At 42.2% G+C, this 15292-nt stretch overlaps 1 protein-coding gene across 2 annotated transcripts in view; it reads right to left on the bottom strand.

Annotated features, from left to right (window-relative positions):
- The window catches only part of NELL1 (neural EGFL like 1), a 299533-nt gene that overhangs the window by 268548 nt on the left and 15693 nt on the right, over nucleotides 1-15292 (bottom strand). For both annotated transcript variants that reach the window (XM_049821020.1, XM_049821021.1), the window contains exon 3: nucleotides 1621-1771. In XM_049821020.1, coding sequence (XP_049676977.1) covers nucleotides 1621-1771 — 151 coding nt within the window. The remainder of the gene's footprint in view (nucleotides 1-1620; nucleotides 1772-15292) is intronic.

A 15292-nucleotide genomic window follows, 5' to 3' on the forward strand; every position in this document is an offset into this window, starting at 1 on the left:
GTTCAATCAAGATTACCCCTGCATAGCACATCTCTCTATGAGCCTCCGTCCCTGCCCGTCAAGATAGAGGAGTTAAGCAGCTAAATTCAGAAGGGGCCCTATCTAAAAATCCACGTGCCTTGCATTGTGTAATCATCACTGCCTGTCTAGTTTGACCTTGGATTTTGCCAAGTGCAGGCATGTGTCCCTACATGTGACAGTGTTCCTCTGTCAATGGCTATCCTCAACGTCCTCTTTCTCAAAAAAGACAAAAAAACAACAGCAGCAAAAAAAAAAAAAAAAATCCCTTAACATGGCAAACTGATCCCGTTAACCATGACTTCAGACAGCTGCAATGGCCTGGAAAAGCTTGGAGGAATTAAAAAGCAAGTGACAAAAGGAATGATAGAGTGGAAAACAGAGGAAAACAGGAAAAGTTGGAGGGATGGATCCCTGCGTAACCTAAAACAATATTCTTATGTATCGAGGCAATGGCCTGAAAAATGAAGGAAGGAATAAAGTAAAAGACCAATAAGAAAGTAGAAGTGACAGAAAAGTATGGTGACAGAATAAGCAAGTACCAATATCCTCCCCTTAACTACCCTTGTCCAGACATCTCTGCTGTTGCACTGGCAAAAGCCATCATTGATGATTTGGTCATAATAAAGCCACTGCCTTCTCCCTTCTCGGCAAAAGGTAAGAAATTGGGCTAACAGTTCTGTATCATGTACATGACTAACAAAATTAAATACCAATAGATTTTTTTTTTTTTCCCCTAAAAGAAATGCTGCAGAATGACTAGTACTAGATTTGAAATGGGAGCAACCAAAGAACGTCCTATACTTGTATTACAACAGAAAGTCAGACTAGATACAAAGGTCCTTCCAGCCCTAAGAAATTATGAAAAAAAGCATTCACAAAGTTACAAGTAGGAGACTGTTTGACACAACACACACTTTCAAACATCAAAACGTCACTGGAATTGTATTATGGGCCATAATAAAAGGTACGCTTTTCTAATAAACTGATGTCTGCCACTATCATAGCTAATGAAAGAGAACTCTTTTTTTTTTCCTCCTACACTGACAACAAAAAAAAAAGGGGGGGGGGGACGGGGGGGGGACGGGACGGGACACAAAATAAGAGTATACTGTATTTATGCCAGGAAGAAAAAATACACATCACCATACAGAAGCACAAGTAGCTTAATTGCTTAATAGCTTAATTACTCAATCTCAAAAGAGAAAATACATTAAAGCGTTATAAAACATAGTGAAGTAGCAAACATGTAAGTTTAACTTTTATGAAAAGGCAAACTCCAAAATGCATATGATAAACTATTAGGGGAAATTGCGTTACAAGGTCTGTAACTTCCAAAGTGCATTGTGTCTATACTACATTGGTTTTGATCTTTCCGTTCAAGTTAAATTATTTTACGGACCAAGATAGATAAATAATGCATTCCTCCTATAACAAAAAAACAACTAGCAAAAAGTAGCAAATTGCAAACTACGAAGAAAGGCTTTAACTTGCATGTCAGATTTTACACCTACTATTTCCACACATCCTCAAAACGGACCACTGAGCGCTCAGTATCTTTTAAGTTGCTACTGCTGCAAGACAGAAACAATTTCCTCTTACCTGTGCTCTAATTCTCGGATGGACAGTATAACTCCAGAAGTCGATGCCTTCTGTTGCAGTGTGGCCAGAAACGTGAACTCACTTTTATTCCGGAAGAGCTGAATTAACTTCTCGCTCACATGGGGAGCTGCGTGGATTTCTCTTTCTATATCTAAGAATTGTATTTTTAACAAAAAGAAGAAAAGAGAGAAAAAACACTCCGGTAAAAATGCTAAGTCAGAAAGATTCAGACTACATTTTTCATTTTCCCATCAATATTTTTCATTTTTGAGAGTCATCTACCATGCTCCACCACTGCATTTGTTCAATGAAAAAACCCAAGTGCCATCTCTGTCAGCATGCCCACTTGTCACTTTGACAAGTTCACAACTGGTCAGCTACTGATTTTCTGACAGAATTTTTAACAGGATGCTGAGCCGTTTGTGTCTGCTGTGAGCAGATTAAGTTGCTGTAAATAAGGTGTGCTGCAGTCAGATAAATAGGCTCCTAAATTCTGAGAAATCTCAGGTACTGCCTCTCCCAACATAATTCACCAAGCTCCAATTTCAGTTTTTACCACTGACTCCGTTACCACCTCTCCATCGTACATCAGAGGAAACCTGTCCTTGCGCCGTGTAAGGCAGAGATGTATTATTGCTAATAATGCTATACGGCTGTGCTTCTGCCTGAGAAATAAATACAAAACACACTCGCAATCCACTATCGTTTCAGGGATTTCTCAGTTTAAACAAGCAAAGCGTGACAGCTCATACAATATTTATTAAACTACAGTCTGACCAGGCAGATGCAGAAATATTTCAGTCTCACTAATCCTGCTGATGTCCAAGCGGCAGCATGCCTTCTCCTACTTGATCTTCTAAGATTCAAATGCGCCGTCTCCCACCTCATTCATTTTTATCTCATCCTTTTATTCACAATATATCATCACTCCAAAAGATGATTAATGACAAAAGGAAGAAATCACGGCATTTCACCTTCCCACCCCTTGCCATGTCTCTCACGCTGGGCCTTTGTCACACATTTGCAAGACCTGTGCTACTTGCCGTTCCTGGATGTCACAACCAATTAGAAGCCCGGTGTGCTTCCTTTCGAAAGGTTTACTTTGAAGCCAGAAATGCCAGCACAAATTCTCAGCTGGTAGAAAACCATGTAACTCTACTGAGTCCTGATAATCTCACCCAGCATGAACGCTGTAACACACAAAGGAGTGATGAGATTTACAATTCAGAATTTCACTGCAGGAAAAAAAAAAAAAAAAAAAAAAAAAAAAATTGTGTCATTAAATGAGGCTTTGCAGACAGGAAGAGGAGAGACTGGCTTGAAAAACAACCTGAAACTCAGAAATGCAACTACTGAGGGAATGCCATGGACTGAAACTAAACTCCAAGGAAAAAGTATTCAAGCATGTATTGTAATTGGGTGTCTCAATTTTTCCTGTGCAGCTTAAAGCCCTCCAAATGAGCCTACACACTCCGAATGCCTAACACACTTTTACTCTGAAAGCCTCACCTCTGAAAAGTACTGCAAATTAGACATCAAAAATCACTAGTCATCATTTAAAATTCTTTGCCAGAGGCTCAAATTCACCCAATAAATAAATACAATGCCCACTTTACAGCATCAAGCTATTTGTCTGTCCAACGCCACTTTTATCATAACAGAGGATAAAGCTTCAAAGAACAGAAAACGCTTTCACTGCCATCAGAAAGGGGAACGGAGGAATAAACAATGCAGCACAGAAGAGCAGATTTTGTCTTTACCTTCAAGATTTCATTATCTGTATCATTATCTTCACCTAGCAGGTGTTATTACTGGTCATAAATACTATCTAGTTTCTGTAAAAAAAGCTGACGCAGGAGACGCAAAACTATTCGTCCCATACACCAGTAAGCTCTCCAATATCCAGTTTGCTATCTACACAGACAGACAATCCACTGATACTAAGTTCCAAGGCACAAGTAAGACTCAAGAGATAAAATGTTCAAGAGCTGACAGTTGGAAGATAGTTATCCTTGTTTTGAAGGTTAAGAACCTTAGTATCTTACAAAATTTTGTATTGCCAGAAATAAAATATGACTTATCAAAGCCTTCAAAAATTATTTCACATGAAAGCATAGGCAGTGCTGTGAGTGGAACATATATGTTAAAACTTCAGTCAAGCCTTGCAAAGTCCAGCATTTTCTCATTATGGGGGGACCCAGATACGAAGCCGCATCCTGCCATCTATCCACCAAAGTTTAAACAAAAACATAGGATTCTCTAGTTGGAATCATGAATGAATAATCAATGCACTGACTACTCCAGTTAGAAACATAATTTGAAATATTGTGTTATACTCTACCACCTCTCCATAGTCACGAATACAACAAAACCACATGCAATACCTTATATTCATCCTCTGTTGATTAAAATCATTGTATGCCATAGATAATGAAATTATGGGGGAAACATAACCCCCATTTTTAAAAAGAGAAAAAAGTTAGACCTGGGGAACTGCAGGCCAGTCAGTCTCACCTCTGTGCCCAGCAAGATCTGTCCCGATCCAATGTCAGGGAAGGTTTCGATATGATCCCAAGAGCGAGATTAAGACACAAACGAGGTCAAATGCCGTACAGTCAAAATAGGTTTTATTATCAAAAGTATCAAAATGGTAGCGATAGGATAAAATGGAAGAAAAGGCAGAAATTAAGCAAGCAGTCGGGACAGGATTGCTAGGATAGTTACCACCACGGATCCAGCGGCGTCCCGTTGGTCCTCAGGGAAGCAGTCAGTGGTGGGGGTTGCAAGGATGGTCACCACCACGGATCCAGCGGCGTCCCGTTGGTCCTCAGGGAAGCAGTCGGTGGTGGGGGTTGCAAGGACGGTCACCACCACGGATCCAGCAGCGTCCGTTGGTCCTCGGTCTTCAATTCTTTGGTGGTGAAGAAGGCGCACACAGCTTGTCTCTATGAGTTTTTTATAGGGCATATTTCAATGATGTCACGCGCTGCAGGTTTCGTCCATCACACGACCTTCGCGTGATCGACACCGGAAACCAGTACCTTATCAGCTCCAGCCCCGTTTCCTCCTCTGGATGCCTCAATGGCCTGGTAATCATCCTTATCGACAGGAGTGTCCTGCTTAAACAGGCCATCTTAGAGACAAAGGGCTCAAGATAAGCAGTTCACAGTTCCTTGAGATGATGGTCCAGTCCCCCACACCCGACAATCTTTGAGGCAAATGGTTCAGGATAAGAATTCAGTCTCTTACAAAATCATGGAGCACATCCTCCTGGAAACTATGGTAAGGCACATGGAAAACAAGGAGGTGACTGGTGACAGCCAACATGGCTTCGCCAAGGGCAAACTGTGCCTGACAAATTTGGTGGCCTTCTGCGACGGGGTTACAGTGTTAGCGGATAAGGGAACAGCGACGGACATCAGGTACCTGGACTCGTGCAAAGCGTTTGACGCTGTCCCAGACGCATCCTTGTCTTTAAAGCGGCGACACGTGGATTTGATGGATTGACCACTCGGTGGATAAGGAATTGGCTAGATGGTAGCACTCCAAGAGTTGTGGTCAACGGCTCGATGTCCAAGTAGAGACCAGTGACGAGTGGCGTTCCTCAGGGATCAGTATTGGGACCGGCGCTGTTTAACACCCTTGCTGGCGACGTGGACGGTGGGATTGAACGCAACCTCAGCAAGTTTGCCGACGACACCAAGTTGCGTGGTGCAGTCGATGTGCTTGAGCGAAGGGATGCCATCCAGAGCAACCTCAACAGGCTTGAGAGGTGGGCTCGTGCGAACCTCACAAGGTTCAACAAGACCAGGTGCAAGGCCCTGCACGTGGCCTGGGACAATCCCAAGCACCAATACAGGCTGGGCGATGAGTGGATTGAGAGCAGCCCTGAGGAGAAGGACTTGGGGGTTGATGAGAAGCTCAACGTGCCCCAACAGTGTGTGTCTGCAGCCCAGAAAGCCAACCGTATGCCAGGCTGCATCAAAAGAAGTGTGACCAGCAGGTCGAGGAAGGTTATTCTCCCCCTCTACTCCGCTCTACTCTCGCTACTCTGTGGGAAACACCACGTGGAGTCCTGCATTCAGCTCTGGGACCCCCAACATAAGAAGGACATAGACATCTTGGAACGAGTCCAGAGGAGGGCCACGAAGATGATCAGAGGGCTGGAGCACGTCCCTTATGAAGACAAGCTGAGGGAGTTGGGGTTGTTCAGCCTGGAGAAGAGAAGGCTCCAGGGAGACATTATAGCAGCCTGCCAGTACCTAAAGGGGGCTACAAGAAAGCTGGAGAAGACTTTTTCCAAGGGCCTGGAGTGATAGGACAAGTGGTAATGGCTTTAAACTGACAGAGGATAGATTCAGATTAGATACAAGGAAGAAGTTCTTCGCTGTGAGGGTGGTGAGGCCCTGGAACAGGTTGCCCGGAGAAGCTGTGGCTGCCCCATCCCTGGCAGTGTCCAAGGCCAGGCTGGATGGGGCTTTGAGCAAGCTGGTCCAGCGGCAGGTGTCCCTGCCCATGGCAGGGGGGTGGGAACTGGATGATCTTTCAGGTCTCTTCCAACCCATTCTGTGACTCTGTAAAATTCCAGAATCTTGGGTTCAAACTACTAGATAATGAGCAGTATTTACACACCGCTTCGCAACACACGTACAATTCATACAAAGTTACACAACTAGGCTTTTCAAAATGAATACGTGTCTAGAGTATGGTGCTATTTCTTTGGAATAGATCTACTCATTACCAGTCGGAGGAGGTACCAGTGCCTAGGAACACGCCCTACCACTAGACAACTGAAAACTTACTTGCAGATGCTGAAATGTCTCAGGAAACTCTGTTCTTCATAACTCAATCTCAGCAACTACAACAAGGAGAGTTTCCCAGCAATTCAGCGGCAAGATAGCAAACGTGACCCAAGAGCTGGCGGCTGGACTTGTAAGCAGAAGAGCCCACCAAGGCTCGCGAGGACCCACGGGGCGCACGAGCCGGCGTTTCGGAAATGATAAGCCTGGCGGGGTGCTGAGCACAGCCCTGGGCTCGCAACCTGGGGCCCGAATGCTGGGAAGGAGCCGCACGAGGCCTCATTGAGGGCGCGGCCCAGCTGGCACTGCATCACCCCAGCTCCCGTGCCCCATGGGAGAGCCCTCCTGCGCCTCTCTGGCAGTGGCCCTCCTCATACTGCGCGATCCCTGGGTATGTCATCTGTTTGTGTTTTGCTCGATTTCTGCACAAAGTACCATAAAAATGAACTGGGAGTACGATCCATTTAGAATAAGAGCTTTCTATTTTCAGGTTGAAGGTTTCACACTTCAAAAAAAGAAAAATTGAGAATACATACACCCCCTCACCGCAGGTGCCTGAAAGGGAAAATACTTTTTATGCTCTCTATAAAAATAACTGTCTGCTTGTAATGAAATGTCGTATTTCCTACATAATATAGAACAATATAGGTTTATACAGTAATCTTCAGTGAAACATCGCTTCACACTTGAATGATAATGCAATCTCAGCAAAATAAATAAATAAATAAACATAGATACGACTTTCACATGCCCTTCTATGTGATTATATTTTCTTAATTTGAAATACTGACTGTCTGGAGAGGGTTTTTAAACATACCAAAGTGTTTCTAAAATTAAACAAGCAAGAAAAGCAAGCATACATAGTTATTTGAAAGTACAACAGATACAAATCATCTCGGAGCATCAAGTCAAGGCAACTTTCCACCTTCAGCAAATCAGAGAAGCAGAAGACACACCTATGTCAGAGTGAGAGCGTATTTGTTGCTCGATTTTAATTCCTTTTTTTAGACCGCAGGTCCAAGGAAGAAGGACCAAGCACAAAGCAATGCTGCAGTTTCCCAGGACAGCCAAACCCATTTAGCCGCTGCCATCCCACATTTCCCTGCCCGGCGCCATCTCCCCCATTCCCAAGGATGCCACCTTGCTCCCGGCTGCCTTGTCCCGCATGAGCCCATTCAGCCCCTGACCAGCACAGCCCTACCAAGCTGAGCTACAAGAGGAGCCAGCACCCAGGGCTGCACTCACGCAGGGCCTCAGCACCGCAGCGTGTCTGGCCAGGGTCTGCAGAGGAAGCACACAGCACCCTGCTTAGCTGCAGCAAGCTCTTCCATGCTCAGCCACCTTGATAAATCTTACCCGCGACTGCAATTACTCACAATACTTGCTTTCAGCACCTTCAAAATAAGTCTCAAATTTTTATTTTACCATGGGTTTGTTTTCACTTCATTGTAACACTGGTCCAGCGGAACGGTAACGCTGCTCTGGGGCCAATGACATCAGGGCAAGCTTTACCCATACGTATTAAACGTGCGGGTATTTTGGTACGCAGTAACCCTACATGACAAATGGAATTAAGAGGATACAATAACTCAGCATTAATATCAATCCTTACAAATTTGATTTAGGCGCTTAAGACACATCCTCCCGTGTGGATCCACTGCTCTGTGCATCAGCAGCTCTGGCAACTAAAAATTAAAACCTCAGGCTTTTGCCACGCATAGCCCAGAACACATTAGAGGCACCAAATAAGAGAAAGGGAGAAGTTGGCTTCAGCTGCATTAGAGACAGCGCGAGAAAATTATCACCACACAGAAGCAGGCAAAATGAGTTAGAGGAAGAAAAGGATAATGCAAAGAAAGCAGGCAAAGTTCTTGCCAAACTTACTTTGATGACAGTGTCACAATCCACAGTACAAAGGGAAGTACGTGACCATTTGGGCTGGAATTTTAAGCAATGAAAAATGTGCCCTGGTTCTTACAAGCTGAATCCCAATCCATCTGGGCAATCCTTTTTTTTTTAACAGATGCTTCCACTAGAGGAAAAATACTAAAATTCAGTTCCAAATCAACCCATGTTTTCTGAAGCAACAGGTATGGTTCATCATTCACTAGCCTGCTTGAATATCTTTTCCTTCCTTACTTTGGCAGAGAATGTACTGCAGAACACATTGCTTCATTGGTACCTTCAACCATTTTAAAGCTATTTGTTTCATCATGCTTTCTGGAGAACCTTTGCACCATCACTCTGATCAAGCAAGTAGAAATTAACCCTGCGACAACAGAGAATCTGGATTTCAGCTACAGCAATCAAAGAATCGAATATTGCAGCATATTGGCTTTTACCTTGCTGTAGGCAAAATCCAATAAAACTGAAATCTCTATTACAAAAAACAAACAAACAAAACACCACCAAAAAAAACCAGTGCCCCATTTTTTTAAGTCGTCAGCTTTCCAGAAATGGAACCAAGAGTAGAAGAAGGATCTGAAACTAGCAACTCTCAGGGCAGACAGTTTCTAAAGTTGCTCAGGATGAAAACACACAACAGCACCACAAAAACCTTCTTGCGCACTGAAGGCAGGTGCTTTATCAAAGCCTCTGAGTCTAAATGGGATCCAGTGCAGAGACTCCTTTCTGCACATTGGTCCCACAAATCACCTTCTGAAGAACTGGTCAAAAAAAAAAAAAAAAACAAAACAAAAAAAAAAAAAACAACCTACCACCAAACAACAATCCAAAACACTACCAGTGATAGACGCCCACTCCTTCCTGCCCCTCTAAAACCACTCCTCAGTCCACACAAGTCACAAACAGCTCCAAAAGTTCACAGAAGGATGCTAACACCAACCGCGGGAACAGTCGCCAAAAAGAAGTCATTTCGCTACCAAGCAGGGAAACACTTCAGGTAGTTGTCCCTCCCTGCCTAGCAAGGGCAAAATGCAGTTATCTGCAGATAGCACCAATTTTTTATTTTAAGCCGCGGGGAGAAAATTCACACAAATTTCTCCTTATAAGCAAACAACACGCTCCTGTCACAGGAATAGGCACAGAGCCACATATATCCCTCAGAGCACTTTGGGTGCTCAATTTGGCTATCAGCACCAAGGCTCAAGACAGCCCACACCGCGCTGCAGAGACGCGCCAGCCAAGTAGCAGCATACCTAGACATCCCCTAAGCGCAGACCCAAATTCATTCACCGTGCTCGGCCCTTGCCTACACTGCTGTCAAGCCAGGCTAAAGCACGAGCTTTAGCAAGCCGTGGTGGTCCCGCCAAGGGAAAATAAGCGCAAGCTTACATTAAGGTGCTGAGCCGGCCTCATTCTGCTCTCTGTGGCCCCCTGCACTGGAACAGAGGGGACCAGCACCGCCTGTCGTACCTGCCAGAAACCAAGAGAGAGGAGGGAAAACGCCTCGCCCTTCTCTTAAAAACTACGCTACCGGGCAGGACCAAAGAGGGCACGATGTTTTCTCACAAGCGCATCTCTGCTTCTGGGTATTCTCACCAGTACGAAAAGGCATTGTAAATGCTCTTGCCTTGCTAGCTCCACTCGGAGTTAGTAATAAACAGTAGGAAATCATGTTCAACAGCACAGCTTTCTAAATGACGATTATTCATTATAAATCACTTTTTACATGTTGCTTCAAACACCGTTTCTCAAGAATAAGATCCGTCTGCAGTGAAATGCTTGGTGATTTTAATATGCAAACCTCCTACAGAGATGATGTCTCATTTTAATTATTGTTTCGGTTTAATGGGTTTTCATTAAATTAGAGGATAGAGCAATTACCAGGGTGAATAGCTAATGTTACAAAGGTAAGTTCCCATGACTATACAGCAAAAGCAGTTCTGCTAGAGAAGGTGGAAAAATAGTGTAATTCAATGTAAACTCTCCTTTTGTATGATGCAAAACTACCCTGGCAATATGCGTTCATATATTGCTGTCATTTTGATATACATGTTTGTAAACTAGTTTACAACTAGGTCTCTCCCAACAAAATTAATCTATAGCATTTAAAATTATATATATATTTCATTCCTTTCAAGAAGCTATTGCAGACCCAATCCTAAAACTCCAGATGCCAGGGACAGCAGAATTTGGAGTCACTAAAGAAATCAAACAGAGACTACTTATCAAATCACATTTTCTCCCTAACCAATAATTTAGTTGATTTAGTGGCTTAATGTCGGACTCTTCACTTCTTGAAAATTGGCCTAACTTGAGCACTAGCTAGAATGACCACACTCATGTTAATTAAGTTGTTGTTGGGAGTCTAAGTCCTTTGTTTGCTTTATCAGCATTTCAAACTGAACCAAATGGAAATCGAGTACTCTGGAACAAACAGAGCAGCAGATATCGCCCAAGACTTGGAAACGAATACGTGCCAAGACAGAAGGCGGCCACCTACACTTCTCAAGCCCCAGCGAGCAAAAGGTGCCCTCGGTGACAGAGAAAGCACAGCGGCGTAAAGCTGCAGCAAAGCCTACATTGAGACACTGCCCCTCTTTCGATGCATATGGGTTTCCTATCTCCAGGGCCCTTCCTTGTCTCTTCCACCCAAGTGGACAGAATGCCCAAGGAAAGCACTGCAGTCATCTCTCCAGCAGCAGAAAGACGAGTGGCAGGCCTGGGCACACGCACAGGGCAGCAACCGATGCCATCTTCAAACCGTTCCGCCATTACGGAGCAAAATCGGAAAACCGGAGTAAGCCAAACAGCTTTGCAACAAGCCTCCTGCCGAGAACAACGGCGATCGCCTTGCTGAGGCTGTTACTCACCCTGTTACTCAAGGCAGCCATTTTAACTTGTTTCAAATATTTTAAGCAGCTACTGAGCTCGGGCTTGCCTTCTCAAGTAGGCTCTGTCGTTTCCTCAAGGGACTCGTGCTGAAATCAAGACTGTTGACAAACGCTTGATCCCTTAAATTAAATGCTTGGTAGAAATGCTCCAGAAGGTACACTACCACTAAAAGCACATAATCTACTCTTAAATCATGTGAGTTAATCAAATTACATGTGTTGTTAGTTAATTAGTTCAGGAGTCACTGATTATAACATCTTTTCCACTGTTTATCTTTATGAGATAAGGTATCACATCACTGTGACTATAAAGATTGCTATTTGCAAATTTGGAAAGTAAAAACAACATTTTAACAGAAAGACCAGGGACTACGGTAGTAACGCTGTCATGTTTGAACAGAGCCAGCGGCAACGTATGCAACATTGGGAAAAAGCAGTAATTGCTAAGAATCGTTACCGATATGCTGTCCGTTTTGCAGGAGTACTGTCCACTTCAGGGATCTATTTTAAGAGTATATTAAATGCTAATGTCACACAAAATAATGAGCCACCCAAAACCACTGTCTATGTTCTGGCTTCGTGCAAAAGCAAGCTAAGCAATTTTTTCCTCCCCTTCTACAAAACATTTTCAGGTATGCTCAAAGTCACCCACCCAAAGAATTTGAAATTACTTTTAAAAAATGATAACATACATTGAACTTGACAAAACATGTTCTTGAGCCGCATTTGCTTAAAAGAAACTTAAGACGGTACCAGAAGGTGAGGAACATCTAGAACCAAAAATCAGATACAGAAGACAAGTTTTTTGCAAATAACTGCTAATTGTAGTTTGGACTTATTACAACCCTTAGTGTGTTTGTCATCTCAAAACAAAATCGAAGCTTCTTCAATAGAGCATGCAGAAAGATCGATCCATTTGTATTTTTAAGCACTGTGTCAAAATTCTGATTTTGCATTTGGCACTCTTCCTTCTTACAGGTAATAATAAATGCTGCTTATACTTCATGGCAAGAGTATTAAAAATAAACAGTAACACCAAGTACTTCTGAAGTGCTTTAGGATTCCCAAGTTTAACATGAAAATGACAGATAGAGTCAAAAAGTAACCCATAACCTGGATTTTCAAAGAAATTTTAAGTACTAGATCCCACTGAAGCAGGAGAGAAGCGGAATGCCCACACTACTTTGACTCTGTTGGAAATTCCAGTCTAACTTCAGCAAGGTCACACAGAACTCAGAATTTGCCTCCCTAGTGAAAACCTGCATTCTTAAATGTATAAATCAAAATATTAGTTTTAAGTAGTTCATTGACCGGCAACTTTCAGCAAAACAGAAACCTCTGACTCAGTTTCTTCACTTGCAGAGAGAGGTTACAACGCCTAATGCTACTTATGGCAGCTAAGAGACCTGGCTACACCTACACAACAGTTTTAATTTCCAGTCCAGTAAAGCCTTTCATCACATGAATAATCCAACTGAAGGCAATGAAATTATCTGTAAAGTTCAAAATAAGCATATGCTGAAATGCTCTCTTAGTTCAAAAACTCCCAATGACTTGACACTCTAAATAGGTTTTTTTAATTACTCTTAAAGCATTTAGCTCATTTATTACTAAAAATCTTATGGTTTTTCTTTATTCTCTATATACAATTTGTACAAGCATTAAACAAACGCGTTTCATAAACTAATTCCTCCTTCTGTTTTCTTTCCCTCGGAAATATCACTTCCATTTATTGCTAAAGCAAATTAAATCCTGGGTGTCTGTTTTATTTATTAACTGCATGATAATAGCATGAGGCATAACACATTTGTCAAAGCCCTTCTCTACTGAAGTATAATTTCTGCTGTCAGCCTCTTTACGTTTATATTCAATATTCTAGTTGTCTTTGCTTCTTGGAACACACATAAGCACGCATTGATATATTCTCCCCAAATATGTATAAATTCTATTTGCGAAGTGTTCCACACACCCCCAACAAAGAATCATAAATACAGCTAACATACTTAGTCATTCTCCTCAAGTTTTAGACAAATTATTTGAGAGATTTACGAATTCTCAAAAAATGTCACAATAATAACTGTTTTATCTTTTTACACCATAATTATGATTTGGAGCATTGCTTTTCTTATTTCACCCAAGCATACCACAACTCATGAATAAAATATGACAACTTTGATAGCATCCATTGCTGTGGGTTCATCCGTAACAGCAAACGTGCTTGGGGTACTAAGAGCTCCCTTTTGCTCCATAAGCCTTTGTTTCTGAAAATAAGCTTTTATTTAAATAGAATGCCACATGTGTCCCTCTTTTCCGCATTTCTTGCCGTTAGCAGTAACACCAGCAATAATGTTTACTTTTTTTTTTTTTTAATGACTACATTCTGAAACAATTAGGATGGCATAAAGCTAGAAAGACAGAATATCCCATCTGAAAGCTGGTACTCGCAAGACATCAAAAAACATTAAAAGCACTGCCCGCATCAGAGAACAAAAGGCTAACACAGAGGACCATGACTTTTAAATGTGTGGGCAATACTGTTATAAAAAAAAAAGAAACCTAATTTTCTTCTGGCTTCAGAATTAATTATGACGAAGTAAACCTAAACAACTTGCACCATTTCCCTAATAAGATTACTCTAACTAATACTGCAGAGAGTCCTCCTACTACAACTTGTCAGTAAATTCCCTTTAAAGGAAGACTTGCACTAAAACGCGGTACGCGTGGTTCCCAAATCATCGGCATTTACCAAATTATTCTACAAATATCGTGTTTTAAGGCCACGCTGCTTCATTTTCCAAACAGCATGTTGAACATCCTCCACAGACCTCCGTAGAGACCTCCACAGACCAAGAAAAATCACGACGCACACACACACAAACCCCACTCTCCTCCCACGCATCTTGGCTTTGTTATTTTCCCCAGTCCCCACGAACAGGCTTTAAAATTTCAACATTGTTACGCACAATGAGCCAAAGTGGAGAGAGAGAGAAGCAGAGGCAGGTCTGAATGCCATCCGTAGATGGTCTTTCATCATAGAAGCAATGAGTATTTAACCTCCAAGACCCAGTTTTATATGTGCTGTGCTCTCGGAGCATCTTTGCTAGCTTCCAGTTTACAAAAGCTAAAAAAATGAGAAGAAAAAAAAAAAGAAAAAGAAAAAGAAAAAAAGAAGGGGGGACACAACACAGAACTAAGCTTTACAACCCAAACTTGTCCGCTGTAGGAGGTGTCTGTTCCCACTGATGCCAAATGGAAAACTCTCAGTTTCAGAGGGAGGAGTCACCCGTACGTGCAAGGGGAGGACAGACTTAGTAAAATAATCCATGCAGCTGCAGCGATCCTATATTATTTTTTCCTATTTATAGCACAGAGGACCAATGGGAAACTCAGCTGTAACTATGTAAGAAATGTTATCACACAAGGAGGGAGGATGCGGGGACAGAAAGACTATATGAGAGATTTTTAGGAAGCCAAAACATCAGCGCTCAGCTACAGTATTTATTGCTCCAAAGTAGTGAGTCACAGATCCCGGTTGTCAGAATTACAAAACCAACTTTGCTCTTTTAGCAGATATGCAACCTACATAACCAAGGATTTAAATCAATGTTTTAGTGGACATCAGGTGCCAGAAACAATTTTTTTGTCCATTCTACTAAAAAAAAAAAAAAAAAAATCTACTGTTCTGTATTTTGTATCATTGAATAGGCCACAAAGGCAAGGCAATCACATGACAATAATGCCATAAACCAGCACAGTATGACGTGATTACTTCACACCATTTATGTGGCAAAAATGAAAACTAAGAGAAAAAATGTCCCCCTCGTGTCATTTATACATCCACACTGCAGGTGGCAAGATTAATCTAGAATTTGGCATAGAACAAGTAGGTTGAGGCCTCAAGTAGCATCTAATTTCTATTCTTGATAGGTAGTTCAAGACAGCAGGGTTTTTCACCACAGGAAATGGTCCATGCCTGGCTCTTGTATTAGGTCTGATTATATCTGCCTTTGTGTACTTTTTAAAGATACAAAATCTTTAAAAAAAAAAAAAAATCATCCTTGTATGTGTTTAAATTCA

This window comes from Accipiter gentilis, chromosome 17, assembly GCF_929443795.1.
Source record: "Accipiter gentilis chromosome 17, bAccGen1.1, whole genome shotgun sequence".
Taxonomy (NCBI): Eukaryota; Metazoa; Chordata; class Aves; order Accipitriformes; family Accipitridae; genus Astur; species Astur gentilis.